Source organism: Vombatus ursinus, unplaced genomic scaffold (assembly GCF_900497805.2).
Source record: "Vombatus ursinus unplaced genomic scaffold, bare-nosed wombat genome assembly UNPS02014786.1, whole genome shotgun sequence".
NCBI classification, from domain to species: Eukaryota; Metazoa; Chordata; class Mammalia; order Diprotodontia; family Vombatidae; genus Vombatus; species Vombatus ursinus.
In genome coordinates, this window is record NW_020954564.1 from 42,292,354 (window position 1) to 42,308,768 (window position 16,415).

At 36.1% G+C, this 16,415-nt stretch overlaps 1 protein-coding gene across 7 annotated transcripts in view; it reads left to right on the forward strand.

Moving 5' to 3' along the window:
- LOC114046953 (centriolin-like) overlaps positions 1 to 16,415 on the forward strand; it is a 94,212-nt gene that overhangs the window by 14,542 nt on the left and 63,255 nt on the right. For all 7 annotated transcript variants that reach the window (XM_027867601.1, XM_027867600.1, XM_027867596.1 and 4 more), the window contains exons 7-11: positions 36 to 229; positions 4,970 to 5,089; positions 5,613 to 5,838; positions 10,391 to 10,500; positions 11,898 to 12,092. In XM_027867601.1, coding sequence (XP_027723402.1) covers positions 36 to 229; positions 4,970 to 5,089; positions 5,613 to 5,838; positions 10,391 to 10,500; positions 11,898 to 12,092 — 845 coding nt within the window. The remainder of the gene's footprint in view (positions 1 to 35; positions 230 to 4,969; positions 5,090 to 5,612; positions 5,839 to 10,390; positions 10,501 to 11,897; positions 12,093 to 16,415) is intronic.

Here is a 16,415-nt window from a genome sequence, read left to right on the forward strand (position 1 = left end):
AGAAATGGGAATGACAGTTTTATTTTTATTAACAGAGGAGATAGAACGACTAGAAAGAGACTTGGAAAATAAGACAAAAGAAGCAGAAGAGCTAAAGAAGAAACAGGCCCACTTCTTGGAAGAAATAAAAAATCAGAATGAAATAAACCAATCTTTGAAAGAGGAAGCTGCCCGGCAGAAGCACAGCTACAAGGAGCTTCAGAGTGACCTCAGCACCAAGAGTGAATTGGTACGTGGCTTCTGACCCTTTTTCGTCATGTCCAGTGTGCTCTCTCTTTCTGGGTCTTGGGCCTCTGTAATAGGACTTGGGCTGTAGCCCTTTAGCCATTTTTCAGGTGTATCTTAATATTAGGCTCCTCATGTTGTGTGGTATTCTGCTCAGTAAGAATGTTTGGCTTTTGTATCATTTGTCACAAAGTCATGGACCATAGATCTTTACTACCTACCATAGATGAAGCTGTAGTAAAAAATACCACATTCATTCACGGACTAGACATTGATGAAGTGTCTACTCGCACTGTACTAAGTGAGCCACAGATGGGGAACACAGAAACAGTGAAGACAGACATCCTGCTATCGTGAGCTTATAGTCTAACTGTAGGGTTGTAGTACATAAGAAAACATACAATACCCATTCAGTGGCCATAAGATAGAACAGATTATGTAAGAGAATAAAACACGGACAGAATGCTGTGAGACTGGAGGCAGCAAAGATCACTTCTAACTTGAGGAACAGGGCAGACTTCTTGTAGGTGTTGGCATTTAAGCTAGGTCTTAGAGGATGGGGTAAGCTTCACATACTATTAACTGTTCTGCTTTACCAATTCAAGCTTGGCAGGTAGCACTTATGTTTAATTTCTTGCTCTGTTAACACCTGGACCTTCCTGTAGTTACTAGGGCAAGCTAGGTGGTACAGTGGATAGAGCACTGGGCCTGGAGTCAGGAATATTAGAGTTCAAGTCTGACTTCAGACACTTACTGGGTGTGTGACTCTCGACAAGTCACTTAACCTTCATTTGAGTTACTTTCCTCATCTGTAAAATGGGGATAATAATAGCCCCACCACCCAGGATGGTTGTGAGGATCAAATGAGATAATAATTGTAAATTGCTCAGCACAGTGCCTGGCCCATAGTAAGTACTATATAAATGTTAACTATCATCATCATCGTGATTATTATTCTTCCTTCGCATTAAGCCTACATCTGAATAGGGAAGTCATTTGAAATACAAACACTTAACCATATCCTTTTGGTCTCTTCTGCCTTTACTGCACTTATCCACTTGAGAAACAAGCTTTTTATTAGGGATTTGGACTAAGCTACAGAGAAGAGTTGACTTTGGGGAAGTGAGCAGAGCACAATGGAGAAACCCCCTATCTTCCTAGTTTATTTGTCAGATTGTCACAGTATTTGTCAGGTCCCTTCACATGAATTTTGTTTGGAAATAATTAGTGTTAACAGGATCTAGTGACAAGAGTGTTAAGAGTTAAAATGTTCTTATTGCAGCTTTATACCTCATAGCTTTCTCTGTGACCTTGGACAAGTCACTTGCCTTTCTGGGTCTCAGTTTTCTCATCTGCAAAATGAGGGAGTTATATTCAGTGATCTGTAAGAACCCTTTCAACTCATGAACTTTTATGACATAACTCTGTTTACTTCTTTGTTCCTTTAGCTGGTATTTTGGTTTCTGGCAGATCATTTTCTACTGATTCTGTCTTCCTCATTACAGGTAGTCTCTCTTGGTTGAAATGCTTACCACATGGAATATGTTTGCATGGTAATTGATATTAGATCACTTGCTTACATATTATGTTCCGCTTGCCTGCTTTTTGTGGGATTGTTTATATGTTTTGAAATGAATGTGTGCTTTGAAGTAATATGGCATGGTAGCAAGAGCTCTGTCCTTGTAGCCAGAGTACCTAGATTCAAATTCTCATACTGCTGTTTACTTCCTGTGTGACCCTGGGGAAGTCATTTAACTTCTCTCTATAGTCTCATCTGTAAAATGAGAGGGTTGGACTTAATGATCTCTAAGATTCCCTTCACCCCTCATTCCCATGGTACTGGGTTAGAGAGGGAGATCTGAGGCAGTTAATTTGATCTACTTCAATAAATACAGTCAACTCATGATTATTCTAGGAGCTATTAATTCATTTTACCTCATTTTTAGCCTGTGTAGTTCTCTTTGTCTTTTTATGCCTGTCAATATGGTACAGTGAAAACAGCACACATTTGAGAGTCAAACGAATTGTTATTGTTAGCTTTATGAATTTCGATTGTCACTTCTCTGGAAGAAAAGGGCATAGCTACGCCCTTCATAGTCTTCAAGAGGAGCTTTTCAAATCAGTGTGGTGTCATCTACAAATGTAATAAGCACATCATCTATGCCACAAGTATAAAAATATTAAACGGCACAAGTATAAGCACCAATTACTAGGGCTTGCTACTAGAGATGTTCTTCCAACTTGACATTGAACCATGAATGATTTTGTTTGGGTTTGGCCTTTCAACCATTTCCTAAACCAGCTAATTACTGTTACCTAGTCCACATATTTCCATCTTTTCCACAAAAACACTTTGTCAAATCCAAGTGAATTATATATTCAGCACTACCCTGATCTCCCATCTAGCAGCTCTTTCCAAAAAGAAATGATGGTACTGTAAAACTACCTCTTAATGATGAATGTAATCAATACTTCTTTTTCTAGATGTTCACCAACTCTCTCTTTAAGTTGAGTCAACAAGCTTAAGCACTTCAGTTAATCAGTAAACATTTAATAAGCATATGTTATGTGCCAGGCACTTTGCTAAGTTCTAGGGATACACAAAGTGAAAAGACAATCCCTGCCATTAAGGAGCTCACAGTCTAATGAAGGAGACAACAAATGAATATATAAAAACAATCTATATTTAGGATACATAAGAAATGGTGAACAGAGGGAAGGCACTAGAGTTCAGAGGGGCTGGGAAAGGCTTGTTGTTGAAAGTGGGATTTTAGTTGGGACTTAAAGGAAGGCAGAGAAGCCACTGTGCTTCCAGACACTGTGCTCAGCACTTAGATACAAATAAAGTTTCTGCCCTCAAGGAGATCACATTCTAATGAGTGAAACAACATACAAACGACTACATGTGAGAAATACGTAGGGTAAATTGGAGGTAATCTCAGATTCTGTGTTCTAGAATTTTGTCAGGAATTAAATTCAAACTCACTGGCTTATAGTTTGCAGATCTCATTGTGATAATATTTGCACTTTTCAAATTCTGTGCACCTCTCTCATTCTTCATGACCTTTCAAAGATCACTATTGACAGCTCATTGATGACATATCTGCCAGTTTTTCTAGCACCCTAAGATGTCATTTATTTGGACTTGAAGATTTGAAGTCTTCCAAGACAGCCAGGTGCTTTTTTGCTATCTCCCTACTTATCTCTGCTATTAACTCTGTATTAGCATTTTTTCCCTGTCTTTTCCAGTCTCTCAAGATCATCCTTGGGAAGGAAAACAGAAACAAAAGTTTAACTATTCTGCCTTCCTCCATCATTTGTTATCCTCTTCCCATTCCTCCTTTGACTCTCCTATTTTCTCCCACTTAGCTTTAAAAATCCTCTTTTTCTTGTCCTTATCTTTTCTCACCAGCCTCAGGTTCATTCTGAGCATTAGCTCTCCTGTGATTCCATGACTTTTCTGCTGTTGGGCAACAAATACATCATTGGTTCATCTGGTAAAGGAGAGTGTCACAACTCTCTTCTCAAAGGAGGTATTGGTTTATCTGTGGCTGTGTTATCTAAGATATTTGTATGTCCCTTGGCAAGTTATTTTTCCTCTCTGGGTGCACTTCACAGAAGGTTGGAATTGGAAGGATCAAGTGAGATAGTTAATGTAATGCCTCAATGCTATAGATAATCAAGAGATGACTGTATTCTATATTACCTATGACTACATGTAATTTTGCATAGTACATACCATTTGACTTATTGATTTCCAGTGTTTCCTGTAGTACTATTTTTGGGACTTATGTGTGAATATGCATGTATTATTGTTTTTAAAATACCTTTTAGACATTCCAAGCATGTTTCTTCTCTTTTTGGCATCTGACTTCCTTCAGAAATGAACCCCCAAAACACATAATAGATCTTTGGAATCTATTCAAATAGCTAAAATGTCTCAAAATACAGTGGAAATACTGTACAAAACTGTCATGAATCAATGTGATATTACTTTCTTTTCAGTGAGCTCAGATAAGGAAACATGGTATAATGGGAAGACTATTAGGTTTGAATCAGGAATCCTGAGTTTGAGTGTTGGTTCTACCACTTTGCGTCAATGTTGGGCAATGTGTAGTAGTGCCTCTGTGAACCTCAGTTTCATCATCTGTAAAGCAGGGATGCAGATATGTGTATTCCTACCAAAGTTTATAAAATTGTGAGCTAACATTATTATCTGTATCTTGCTAAGACTAAATTCTAAAAGCTATCATCAACCATAACCCAGTAGAACTAGGATCAGTTCTTTTTTTCTTATCATGTCACTGTCTTTAATGAGAATTAAAGAAGATAAAAATTATTTAATTCTATTACACTTTTTATTATCAGCAAAGAATGAGGATCAGTATATGATTACCTGGTTAGCCACTTTTTAAGAAGTAATTGATAGAATTTTTTTGGTGTTTGGCTAAGTGAAATGTTATGACTGTAGAACTCAGTATAGCATATTAATAAACATTCCAATTTAAGACTGAAGTATATCACCATTCCCAAGATCTTTTATATGTGATCTTTTATGAAATGGTAGATTTTGGTATATTCTTATTTGTTGACAATTTAGTATTAATTATCATGACCTTTTAGTGTTCATATCTGTGTGTGTGTGTGTATATTTACTCCCATTGCTTTTATGAAAAATCACCACACCATTGGAGCTGGTTGCTAATTTACTGATTCTGTATTTTGTTTTATACTGGGATAATAGTTAAAACACAAGACGATGGAACTCACTCGTGCTTGCCAAAAACAGTATGAACTAGAACAAGAATTGGCTTTTTATAAAATTGATGCCAAGTTTGAGCCACTAAATTATTATCCACCAGAGGTAAGTCATTAGCAACTCTTTGTGCTTCTGTGAATCAATCAGATGTGTATTAAACCAAGATACAAACGTTTTTATTCAACATTATTCTGATTTCTCACCTTGAGTAAGGCATTAAACTTCTTTAAGCCTCAGGTCCTTCACCTGTAAAATGATAAATTAACCAGAACTTGATGATCTCTAAAGTCCCTTCCAGCTCTAACATTCTATGTTTTAAGGGCCTGTTCAACTCTGATATTCTATGTTCTAAGGTCCCTTTCAGTTTTAAAATTCTCTTCTGTGTTTTAAAATTTTATTTTCTGAGAACTCTTCCATTTCCAATATTCAGTGCTGTGATATCTTACCAATTTCTACCAGTGTTAATATTTGGTATTTTTATAAATTTTTAAAATTCAATTTATAAATTTCTAAAATTCATGGAATGCTACAATTCTCTTTAACCCAATAATAAAATGATGTTTGACTGATTTGAATTCCTTTATGAAATCACATATTGCATAATAATATGATAAATTTACTTTTGCAGTATGCTGAAATTTATGATGTCCCAGGTGAAAGTCCTTATATTGGTAAATCCAGATATAAAAGAAATATGTATATCACTGAAGGTTATATTGGTGATAATGCCCAGCCAATACAGATTCAAAAAATGGGACTTTATAAAGAAGAACTTGTAAATGAACAAGTCTCAGTGAAACATGCTGAAACACTGGATTTACACCTAAAAGATAAAGAAGACAAAATAAAAGCAGGTAAATCTATGTTTTAACTCCTGCCCTTTAAAAACAAAAAAAGGTAATTTAATCTAATTTTATTTTGTTTCCTAATTCTTTAATCACTTAAACATTGATTCTTTGTTTTCATTTATTCATTCAGCAAACAGGTACAAAAAATTAAGTGATTGCTACATGCAGGAAAATTACTAGGCAGTGGGGGTGACACAAAGATAAATAAAATGCTCTCCCTGTTATCAATGAGTTTATAATCTAATAGAGAAGATGAGATATTCATAAATAATATTCCACATCCTCTCTGGATTTTTGTTTCCATCATTGTGAGCTCTTCCCTTCACCTGCATAGATCACAACCTTTCCCTCTGCCATGTTTTATATTCCAGTATATATTGTTCATATAAATGCATGTGCCATATATGGAGAGTACTATAAAGGATCTGAGGAAGGCAAAATCAACTGTAGCTGGGGAAACCAAAAAAGTCTTCTTGGAAGAGGTGTAATTCAGAATTTCAGTAGTTAGAGATGTGGGAGCATAGTCCAGTCATATGGAATGATGTAAACAAATGCTGTAAGGTGGAAGAGAGTGAGGGATGTGTTTGGAGAATAGTGATAAGTCATGCTTGACAAGAGTGTGGAGGGAGCAAATATTGTGAGATAGCTAGAAAGTTCAGTTGGGGCCTTTGATACCAGGATAAAGAGATTTTATTTTATCTTGTAGCCAGTGAAGGTTTTGAGCAGAGTTGTGGCATAATCAGAGCTGTGCTTTAGGAAAGTTTATCTGGTGGCCTGTGCTGGGCAGATTAAGGAGAAAACAAATGTAGTTGTATTGTGTTGAAAGTATAGTGGATTCAAGATATTAGTTCTTTAAACACACTGTGTAGGCTTCATTACAGAGTACTTTCCTTTTTCACAAAGTTGGTTATGCTACTAGAGATAAATCATCAAAATGGGGGGCATAATTGTTAAACTCTCCTTAGGTTATCTTTATCCTTCAAAATTAGTGTTATAGCAAGGTTCTTCTACATGAGAATTTGAGAACATCAGTCAAAATCAGTCCTCTAAGTATCACCTCTATACTTTGCTCATACCAGTGATGTCAAACTCAAAAGAAACAAGGGCCACTAAATCAAACATAAGGATCCCTGCAGGCTATATATTAACTTAGAAAACCACATATTAACATAATCTGTTTTATTATATTTTTATTTATTTTGCTAAATATTTCCCAATTCATTTTAATATGGTTCTGATCTCACTTGGGAGTGTTGTGGGCTGTGTGTTTGACATGTCTGGCTTAGACCATTCCTTATGCCTAGAGTACTTTCCCTATCATCATGGTCCATTGAAATCCTACCCATTCTTTTAGGCCCTACTCAGATTCTCACTCCTTCAAGAAATTTTCCATAGTCTCTCTCCAAGTAAGTAATGACCATTCCCATCCTAATAAGTAATGACCTGGTAAGTAATGACCATTGCTCTCCTCAACCTCAATATATTACATCTCTCTTAGTTTTCTCTTCTATTATACACTTTTATTTTGTTGATATTTGTGTATAGGTTGTCTCATATCAAATGTTTAGTTCCACAAGAACTAGAACTGTATCTTAGCTATCTTTCTGTATTTTCTAGTGTTTAGTGCACTGATCTGCAGTATATTCCATATAAATTCTTATGGAATTAATTGAATCAAATTGAAGCTATATTTCTAATTCAAGGGAACTAACTTTACATTAATTCATGTAAATGATATTATTCATTGTTTTAACACACATTGTAAAATCATTCATCTGAAAAATGAATGTTTCATTTTAATTTACCAAAAATTAAGTGCCTACTATGTGCCAAGTACTATGCCAGGTGCTGGGGATACAAAAAAAAAAATAACAAAAATTTAAAAAATAAAATAAAACCAATCCCTGCCTTCAAAAAGCATGTGCATAGAAATTTAAATAAAAAACTTACACAAAGCAAGACACTACCAAAAGGGAGAAGAGGTTCAACAAAGAAAAACTTCCTGTAGGAAATAGCACTTGATCTGAACTTGCAGGAATCTAAAGACTCAATTAATCAGAATTTAGGAGCTATTTTTTTTTCCAGCTGTGAGGGTCAGCCTTGCAAAGCCATGGAGTGTGGAAGCGTAATGCTATATTTGAGAAATAGCAAGTGTGGCAGTTTGGCTAGAATATAAGGTCTATAAATGAGAGTAAGGTAAGTCTGGAAAGGTAAGCTCCAACCAGATTATGAAGGGCTTTAAAAGCCAAACAGAGCAGTTTGTATTTTATCTTAGAAGTAAGAAGCCACTGCAGCTTCTTGTGTAGGATAGCACGAATCATAGCAGGTGGATTCATATTTTTCTCACAGACCCCAATTAAGATGTTGATTTGATTTTCTCATTATTTCACCCCTTACCAGGAGCAGGGTGACTCTGAGTCTTTGTCCTGGTCTGGTCAGGGTGACCAAAGGGCCTGATGGTGAGAGGCCTGATATCTCAAGGCCCCTGCTGGTTATGAAAGGGGAAGTTGGTTAATTTACTTTCCCTTTGTTAGCAGAGTGGGGTGGAGTGACTGGAGTTTGCAATGAGAATGAAGAATAGGTTTAGGAAGAGTGATGGAAGGATAGGAGTTAATAGTCAGAAGAATTTCGTCATCCTAGATCATGGAGGTGGAAACTCTTATAGACAATGATGAGATTGAGCCTATAATCATCCCTATGTATAGCTGAAGTAAAGTGAAGGTGCAGGTCATGGCACTTGAGAAGATGGATGAACCTGGGAACTAGGACGTTTTGAAGTATGTTAGCAAGTGTAAGGAAAGGGACTGAGGTGGAGAGGATGAATGTGAGACAGCTACTTAACTCCTTGAAAAAGGAGGGAAAATGACCTTGGGTCCAGCAGATAATTCCCATAAGGGTCTGCATAGTGTGATGTGTCTGGATGTCATGAAGCTTAAGGAAGGAAAGGTTACTCATTGATAGCAGCAAAAGTTTGGAGATCATAGTGAAAAGCAAGGAGTGTTCCTGTTCTTCCTGTTCCAGAGGGGTGTAGTGCATGGAACAAGGTACATCTAGTACTGGAGAAGAGTATCCAGGGATACATTCTATTCTGAGAAGAGCTGTGTTTCTATGATTGGAAGGAATTGGTTTAATATAAAGTGATGCTTTGGCGTAGTGGATAGAGACCTGGCCTCAAAGCCACGAATGCCTGTTTTCAAATCCTACCTTTTGATACATAGTGGCTGTGTGTCACTGGGCAAGTCACTGAGTCGGTGTTATAGGGAATTTTCCAAGAAATTAAGTTGCAGAGAAGATGACAACCTGCATTGGTTAAGGGAATTTCCTCAAGTGAGAGTTCCATTTACCAGTGAGATGACAGATCCAGTCACTACCAGTATGCCTATGCTGATGACATCAAGTTAATTGGTATTTTCAAAAAACCAAATACTGGTTGAGTTCATTTTGTTTTATTGATTTGGGGGAGTTTGCTGATTTTTTTTTGTGATTACTTTTTGTATATTAACATATTCAATTCTTTTCTATGTAAGTTCTTTTTTTCTTTTCCACTCTTGATAATGTGTTCAAAAATAATAATTTTCATTTGAAAACTAAAAAAATACAAAAACACAAAGGGATACTTGTTAACAATAGAGTAGTAGTCCCAGAAGGCACTGTGGAAGGAGAAGACAGAACATGATAGCAATATAGGAGAGGTAAGGTATAGGTGGATAGGAAGGTGGAAACAAGGAATAATAGTAGAGCCAAGTGGTTTTTGTAATCTTATGTAAAAGTCAGCTCTGGAGAGGAGCAAGAAACAGTTTGCCTAGCCGTTGGACGGTAGTGTATCACATACTTCCCAGTAGCAAGGGGAACTAGGCCCCAAATAAGATATGGATTTAATTATTACCCCCTATATTGGGAACAGGTGGCACTGTGTTCAGTGGGACTGATCTAGGCTGGGTGGCCTATTGGTCAGTGGTGAAAAGCTGTTTGTGGAGAGCTGAAGGGATTTATTTTTTTCACCTTATTAGTTGGGATAACTCTGCCCCAGGCCTCAACCTGATGCTGAGAGAGGTCAAGATATGGTATAGTAGAAAAAATCGGGAGAACTGAGTTCGTATCCTGGTTCCAACAGTTACTTAACTATGCAATCCTGAGCAAGTTATTTAGTTGTTCTTGGCTTCAGTTTCCTTTTCTGTAAAATGGAACTGACGACACTGGTACTGCCAGTAGAGGAAGGTCTTTGTAAACCATAAAGTGCTATATAAAGTGAGTTATTATTAGTAGGGTTTAGGTCTGGTTCTGGCAATTAGTTGTGGGACTTGAGGAAACTTTCTCAGAGTCTCTCTTTGTTTCCCTATAAAACAAGGGAATCAGGCTCCATAATTTTCTCTAATGGCCCTTCAAGTTATGTGATCCTGAGTTCCTAGAGGAAGATGAAAAGTTACTTTTGTTTCTAGTATGTTTTGTAGTAAAATCTTTTTAACGAGAGTTTAGTGGGGGGAAAGAGGGAGTTAAGTTGCAAAAAGGCAGTATTTGATAGCACACATGCTCCATTTTTTCTTTGCTTCCTTTGTAGCCCAAGCCCAGTTGAAAAAACTGCATAATGAAATGGCAAAGGCTGAGCAGAACATTTTAAAAGCAACAGAAGAATTTAAACAACTGGAAGAAGCCATAAGATTGAAAAAAGTATGTAAGAGCGAAACAAAAATGCAAAAAAAAAAAAGGCATCAACCTAAAGAGACATTAATATAGATAAATAGAATAGTATTTGTTTTGTATATGGCCTCTTTTTAAAAAAAATCCAACTTCTAGGTTTCCTGAAATATAGTTCTCTGGGTGATGAGTTTTTGTGTATGAATGATGATTAGCTTTAATATCCTAGGAGCAGTGAAATGGGGGGAATGATTTCCTGTGTAATGTCTTCAAAACATCATAGCATAAACAGTATTCTGAGGTTTCACATAAAGGATCCATGATAATGTTTCAAATAGTGTCCAATATGTCGGTAGAACAGAAGGAAGTTTTTTTCACTAGAAGATAAAAAGTCACCCAAAGCAGACAAAGTATTTGTGTATCTTGAAGATGATACCATGCGTGTGATAGCCATCCACGTGTGTTATTTTTGAGCCTCCACTCTAACACCTGGAAATTGGTTTGTCACTAAGTAAATACCCACAGAACAGGAAGAATAGAATTTTCTGACATGAGAAATATGTTTTTATAACAAGTAATATTAAAAACCATTCTTTGTTGTACTCTCTCAGTTTCTTAGCTTGCTTACCCCATCTTGGCTCTGTTGTGAACAATGGAAATTAGATGCATAATATAGAAACCTCAATACTGAAGGGTTTTGAAGCAAACAAAAAGTGTTGTGGTCTTCTCTGTTCTTTTTCATAACATTCTTTTCAATGCTTCAACCATTGTTCAAACCACTTTTTTTTTTCTTTTTTTAAAGCCAAACTCTACTCATTAAAGACTGCTAGACATGGTGACACATGAAGCTCTGAGTTCCAAACTTGGCTCTGACATTCACCAGCTATTTCTTTGTCTATAAAATGAGAGATAATAATACTTGTTTTACTACCTCACAGTCTTGTTGTGAGGGAAGTTCTCTATAAACTTTAAAGCGCTATAGAAAATATGAGTTCCCAGTAGTAGAAGAGTACTTGAGTGGGTTTGTGTTTCAGGTAAAATGTCACCAAGTGTTTTCTATGAATGCATAGATGCTCTTTTGCTTCATGAAGCCTGCTTTAAATGGAGCATCTAGCTTTTCGGTGCTTTAGTGTGGTGAGAAAGAAAGAAAACAGTTGTCTTACTCTGTCTCTATTTGAAGTATTATCACAATCCCAGTGCATTTTGTGCTGTGTAAGCTGAGGTGGAAAGGTTGCACTGAGAGCCACACAAGACTGAATCTGGCCTTATGGCTAAAAACTCTCTACCCCTGCTTTTTGGTGGAATTTCCAACATTCTTGTTACGTTACAAAATTCGCTGCTGTAAATTGTATGTCAGTGTTTTCTCTCCGTGCTTAGTTGAACATATGGGGTTTTTTTTTAATTTGCTTTTGTGCACATTTGTTTTTTAGATTTCTGAAACAGAAAAAGGAGTTCTCCTCAAACAATTAAGTGGTAAGATAAAACTCCTAAATCAGTTACGTCAGGAATCAGTCAATCTAGAAATGCAGATGGAGAAACAGAATACAGAAATAACAAAAAAAGAGATGGAAATAAAGGATGCAGAAAATACTATAGATAATCTAGGTCCCACAGACCCAAGACATGTAAGTAAGTTAATGACTATATTAATAATACTTGATAGCAACCTGAATATAGCTGTTTTACTTTTAGAGTAAAGTCATAAGTTTACTTATAGAGTTTAACTTTTCACTGTTTGTGTGTGTGTGGGTGCTCGGGGTGTAGCAAGGAAAAAATTTAGTGAAAGTCCACAATAGTAACCACTCTGGATCTTGATTTGATTAGCTAGAAAATTAGCTAGAAAAGGGTTGGATCAGATAATTTCTGTGGGCCCTTCTGGCTCTACATTCTGTGTCCTGTGTTCTAACATTCTGCATTCTAGTATTCCTTTCCTGACATTCTGTGTTCTAAGGTCTCTTCTCCTTCAAAGTTCCCTTTCATTTACCCTCATTTTTCTTTCTCTTCCATCCTCTTCTTTATGAGGTAGGATGGTAGAGATGAAGTGGCAGAGAAGGAGGCGGAAGGACCTTATGATTTCTGAGGCTCCTTCATAGCTCTAGTGTTCCAAATTCTAACAATCAATGTTCTGAGGTCTTCTGTAACCATCTTTTAAAAACTAACTCAAATACTAACCTCTCCATGAAGTCTTCCCTGATCTCCCAGTGTGAATCCCAGCCTTCCCCTTCAGACCTCACCTAGCACATTGTACCCTCTATCATGTTTTTCACAAAATAGTGTGATTTATGTGTTTGTATATCTATATAATAAATATATTTAAGCTTATAGATATATCTGTATGTGGGGGAATAGCTATATACTTGAGGGAGAAAGAGAAGTTAGCAATAGTGAGCCCCCTCAAAATAAAAAGAAAAGAGGGCTATTGAAACAATTTTTTAAATGCACAGAAGAGAACAAAAAGAAGGTCAGAAGGAAGCATAGACAAGCAGGAAGGTTTTGAAAGTGTTGTGTGGAATTTATTATATATGTGCATTTTTTTAAAGCAAGCAGTATGAAATAGAAAATCACAACTCCTCATACTGTCCTCTTTTTGTGTTCTGCTATGTATATGGAAATGCTCGTTTATTTTCATGTTTAAGTTCATAATAAAACAGCAAAAAAAAGGAGGGGAGAGTTGTGGTTAGGAAGAATTTTGTCACCCTGGAGCCAACCTGATGAGGAGCATTTTCATACTTAACTAAGCTGGTCTTTAGGTGTCAGGCTTAGTCTGTCCTGGTACCATACTTAAATATAGATATATTTTAGAATATATATATATACATTTAAATATATAGGTTATATATAATATCTAAATGTTGAATTTCCTCCATTATCTACCACAGTATTGTGTACACAATAGTTACTTAATAAATGTGATCCAAATGACTGTACCAAAGATCATCATTTTCAGGGATCTTATAAATGCTAGATTTTTTAAAGAACAAAAAGTCTAAATGTGGTGAATTTGGGCCTATAGTGAGGAATAGCCATTATTAGAATGGTGTACCTAAATTTCAGTGCAACTATAAGCAAGCCTGTGTTAGTGGGAATGGTGCATATAAACCACATTAGCCTTCGTGACCTCTTTGCTTTTGTTCCAACAAATACAGATCAGTTCCAAAGTCTCAAATGTCAAAATTTGTTAAATGATAGCATTCCATGGAAAGGTAGTGGAATGAGCACTATACTTGGAGTACAGAAGACTTAGCTTTATGTCCTAGTTCTCTGTATGAACTCATTGACCAACAATGTCTCTAGAGGACATATGATATATGGTATTAACCCCCTGATAGAGAGGAGATGAATTCAAGATCCCAAAAGGGACATATATTTTTGGACAAGATCACAGTATAGATTTGTTTTGCTTGACTATGCTTGTTTGTCTTGAAGGTGTTTTTTTTCCCTTCTCTCTGTTTTTGACTGGGGAAGGAGGAGGAGAACTTTAGGGAGGAAAAGAGAAGTTAGCAATAGTGGTTGCCACCCCCCAACAAAAAAAGAGGGCTACTGAAACTTAAAAAATACACATAAGAGAACAAAAGGAAGTTCAGAAGGAAGCATAGGCAAGCAGGAAAGTTTTAAAGGTAAAGTGTGGAATTCATTATATATATATGTAAATTTTTTTCTTTAGGTAAACAATATGAAATAGAAATTCAAAATTTCACATACAATCCTCTTTTTGCGCTTTTCTGTATATATGGAAATACTCATTGATTTATTTTCATGTTTAAGTACAGAATAAAACAGCAAAATAAAAAGGGGGGAAAGTTGTGGTTAGGAAAAAAAATTTTGTCATCCTGGATCCAACCTGAACGAAGCTGGTCTTTGGGTGTCAGGCTTAGTCTATCACTGGTACCATACTTAAAGCACTATATAAATATGAATAATTTCTTAATAAGGCATAACGAGATTAATCATTTTAACGTTAGATCACAATCTATCCAGGTTTTTAACGGAATTCAGAACTCTACTTTTTTTGAAAAAAGAAAAAGCTACAATTGGAAAGTAGAATCTATTTTAGCTTATAAAATTTTACGAGAGGCACAAAACTCCCTTGAGCAGATATAAAACACAATTTTTATTCATCTTTGTGTTGAGTATTTCTCCTCATCTAAACAAAAAGAAGCCAGTTCCTCTCAGACTATCTTCTTGGTAAGCTGAGCTCTGTTGCAAACCCAAAGCTTCATTGGCTCTTCCCCCTAGCTTCCTGTGTTGTGATTTAAAGCACAGAGGGTAGAGACCAGCCCACAGAGGCAGTTGGTGATTGGACGAAACGTCACTGGCTGCTCCTTCTCTACTGAGAATGTAGTCTGAAGCTATAGGAAGTTACTGAGCCTCAGGTTTCTTGGAGAAATTCAACTGTCAGAGAGGAAAGTGCAGATGAAATAGAAGAAGGAATTAAGAAGTACCTAGCCTACGTTTCCCAGGTATTACTGTTTATTTTTAAAAGGAGGGATTCTTGGGCTAAAGGAGGGGATTCTTCCCTGTCCCTGTCCCCGAAAAGCAAAGAGAATACTGGGTTGTAAGTTCCTGTTTTTTTTTCAGCAGTCCTTTTGTGACCTCCACAGCAGCAAAAAATTCATTGTCTGGCTAGTACTGTTGTTTAAACTGTTCTCTACTGTTTTAAAAATAGAATTGATTTGTATATTGAATTCTCTTTTTGTGTTGCATTTAAAAAAAAGCATCTAATGGAGGATTAACTACTAAAATGAAAAAAAGAGTGATATATATTGGGGTAGCTTTCAATGTAATTTTGTTTTTTAGTCCGAGTAGGTACCCACAGAGTGCATGCACATACATGTGCACGCACACACACATGCACACACACGTGTATATTAACTTCAGTGTTTTAGTCTACTAGCACACACCCCACTACAGAGAGGTAGGTAAGAACTGTTTATTTCCTTTAAAGATATGCAGTTTTGTTGGTGTGTATATTCCCTCCACTGATCATAACTCCTCTTGTATTTGAGAGCTGCTAATAGACAGAAATATAGTAGTGTGAAAAAGACAAAAAATTTTGGAAAAAAAATTTATTTTGTTATTATTATAATAGTTCTTATTTTAATTAATTTTAAATTTTAAATTAAATTAATTTGAAATTTAAAGCTTTAAATTAAATTAATTTTAAAACAATTGCTTTAATAATTATAATTATTATTTATATTGTTATGTTATTCTAATCTTATTAGGATACTGTTCTTCAGAACCTAAACAGTAGATGAAGCAGGTATACATTTTTCCCCATCGTTCTGGTCTGTCTTCCTGTCTTTATGCCTTACTCATGCCATTATATCCTCCATTCCTTGAAAAGTTCACCCTTATTCTTCTTCTATCTGATAAAAATGAACTTTCCCTCCTTAAATTTATCATAATATTTTTTATGGGACCTCTTCTTTGCTACTGCTCTTCCTTTTATTGCAGTTATTTACATAATTGTCCTTTTTCCTCTTTAGGGTACATAAGGTTCTCGAGAGCAGGGGCCTGTTGTTACATCTATTTTTATGTTCTTAGCACCTAGTACAGTACCTTGCATATAGTAAATCTTATTACATGTTTTTAAATTTAAATGATTTAAAATTGAGAAACGTTTTGTTTCTGTATATTCAAATGGATCCTAAGCTTTGAGCTATAGCTTCATTTGGGCTGTAATATAACCTTACTTGTGTGGTGATTTATTTTTCTGTGCTTCTGATCATATGGGGCAGATATCCACAACCAAGGGAATAGGGTGTGAACTTAAGCACAAACTTTCCCTGGGGATTTTTGTAGCTATATGAACCATTGCGTAAGGGAGTCCCATGTGCTCCCCAATACCCAAAGTGGCAATTTGGTGCAGTGGAAAGAACACTGGACTTACAATCTGGAGACCTTGGCTCCTTTGCTCACTTGCTTCGTTGTGGTCATCTCTGCAA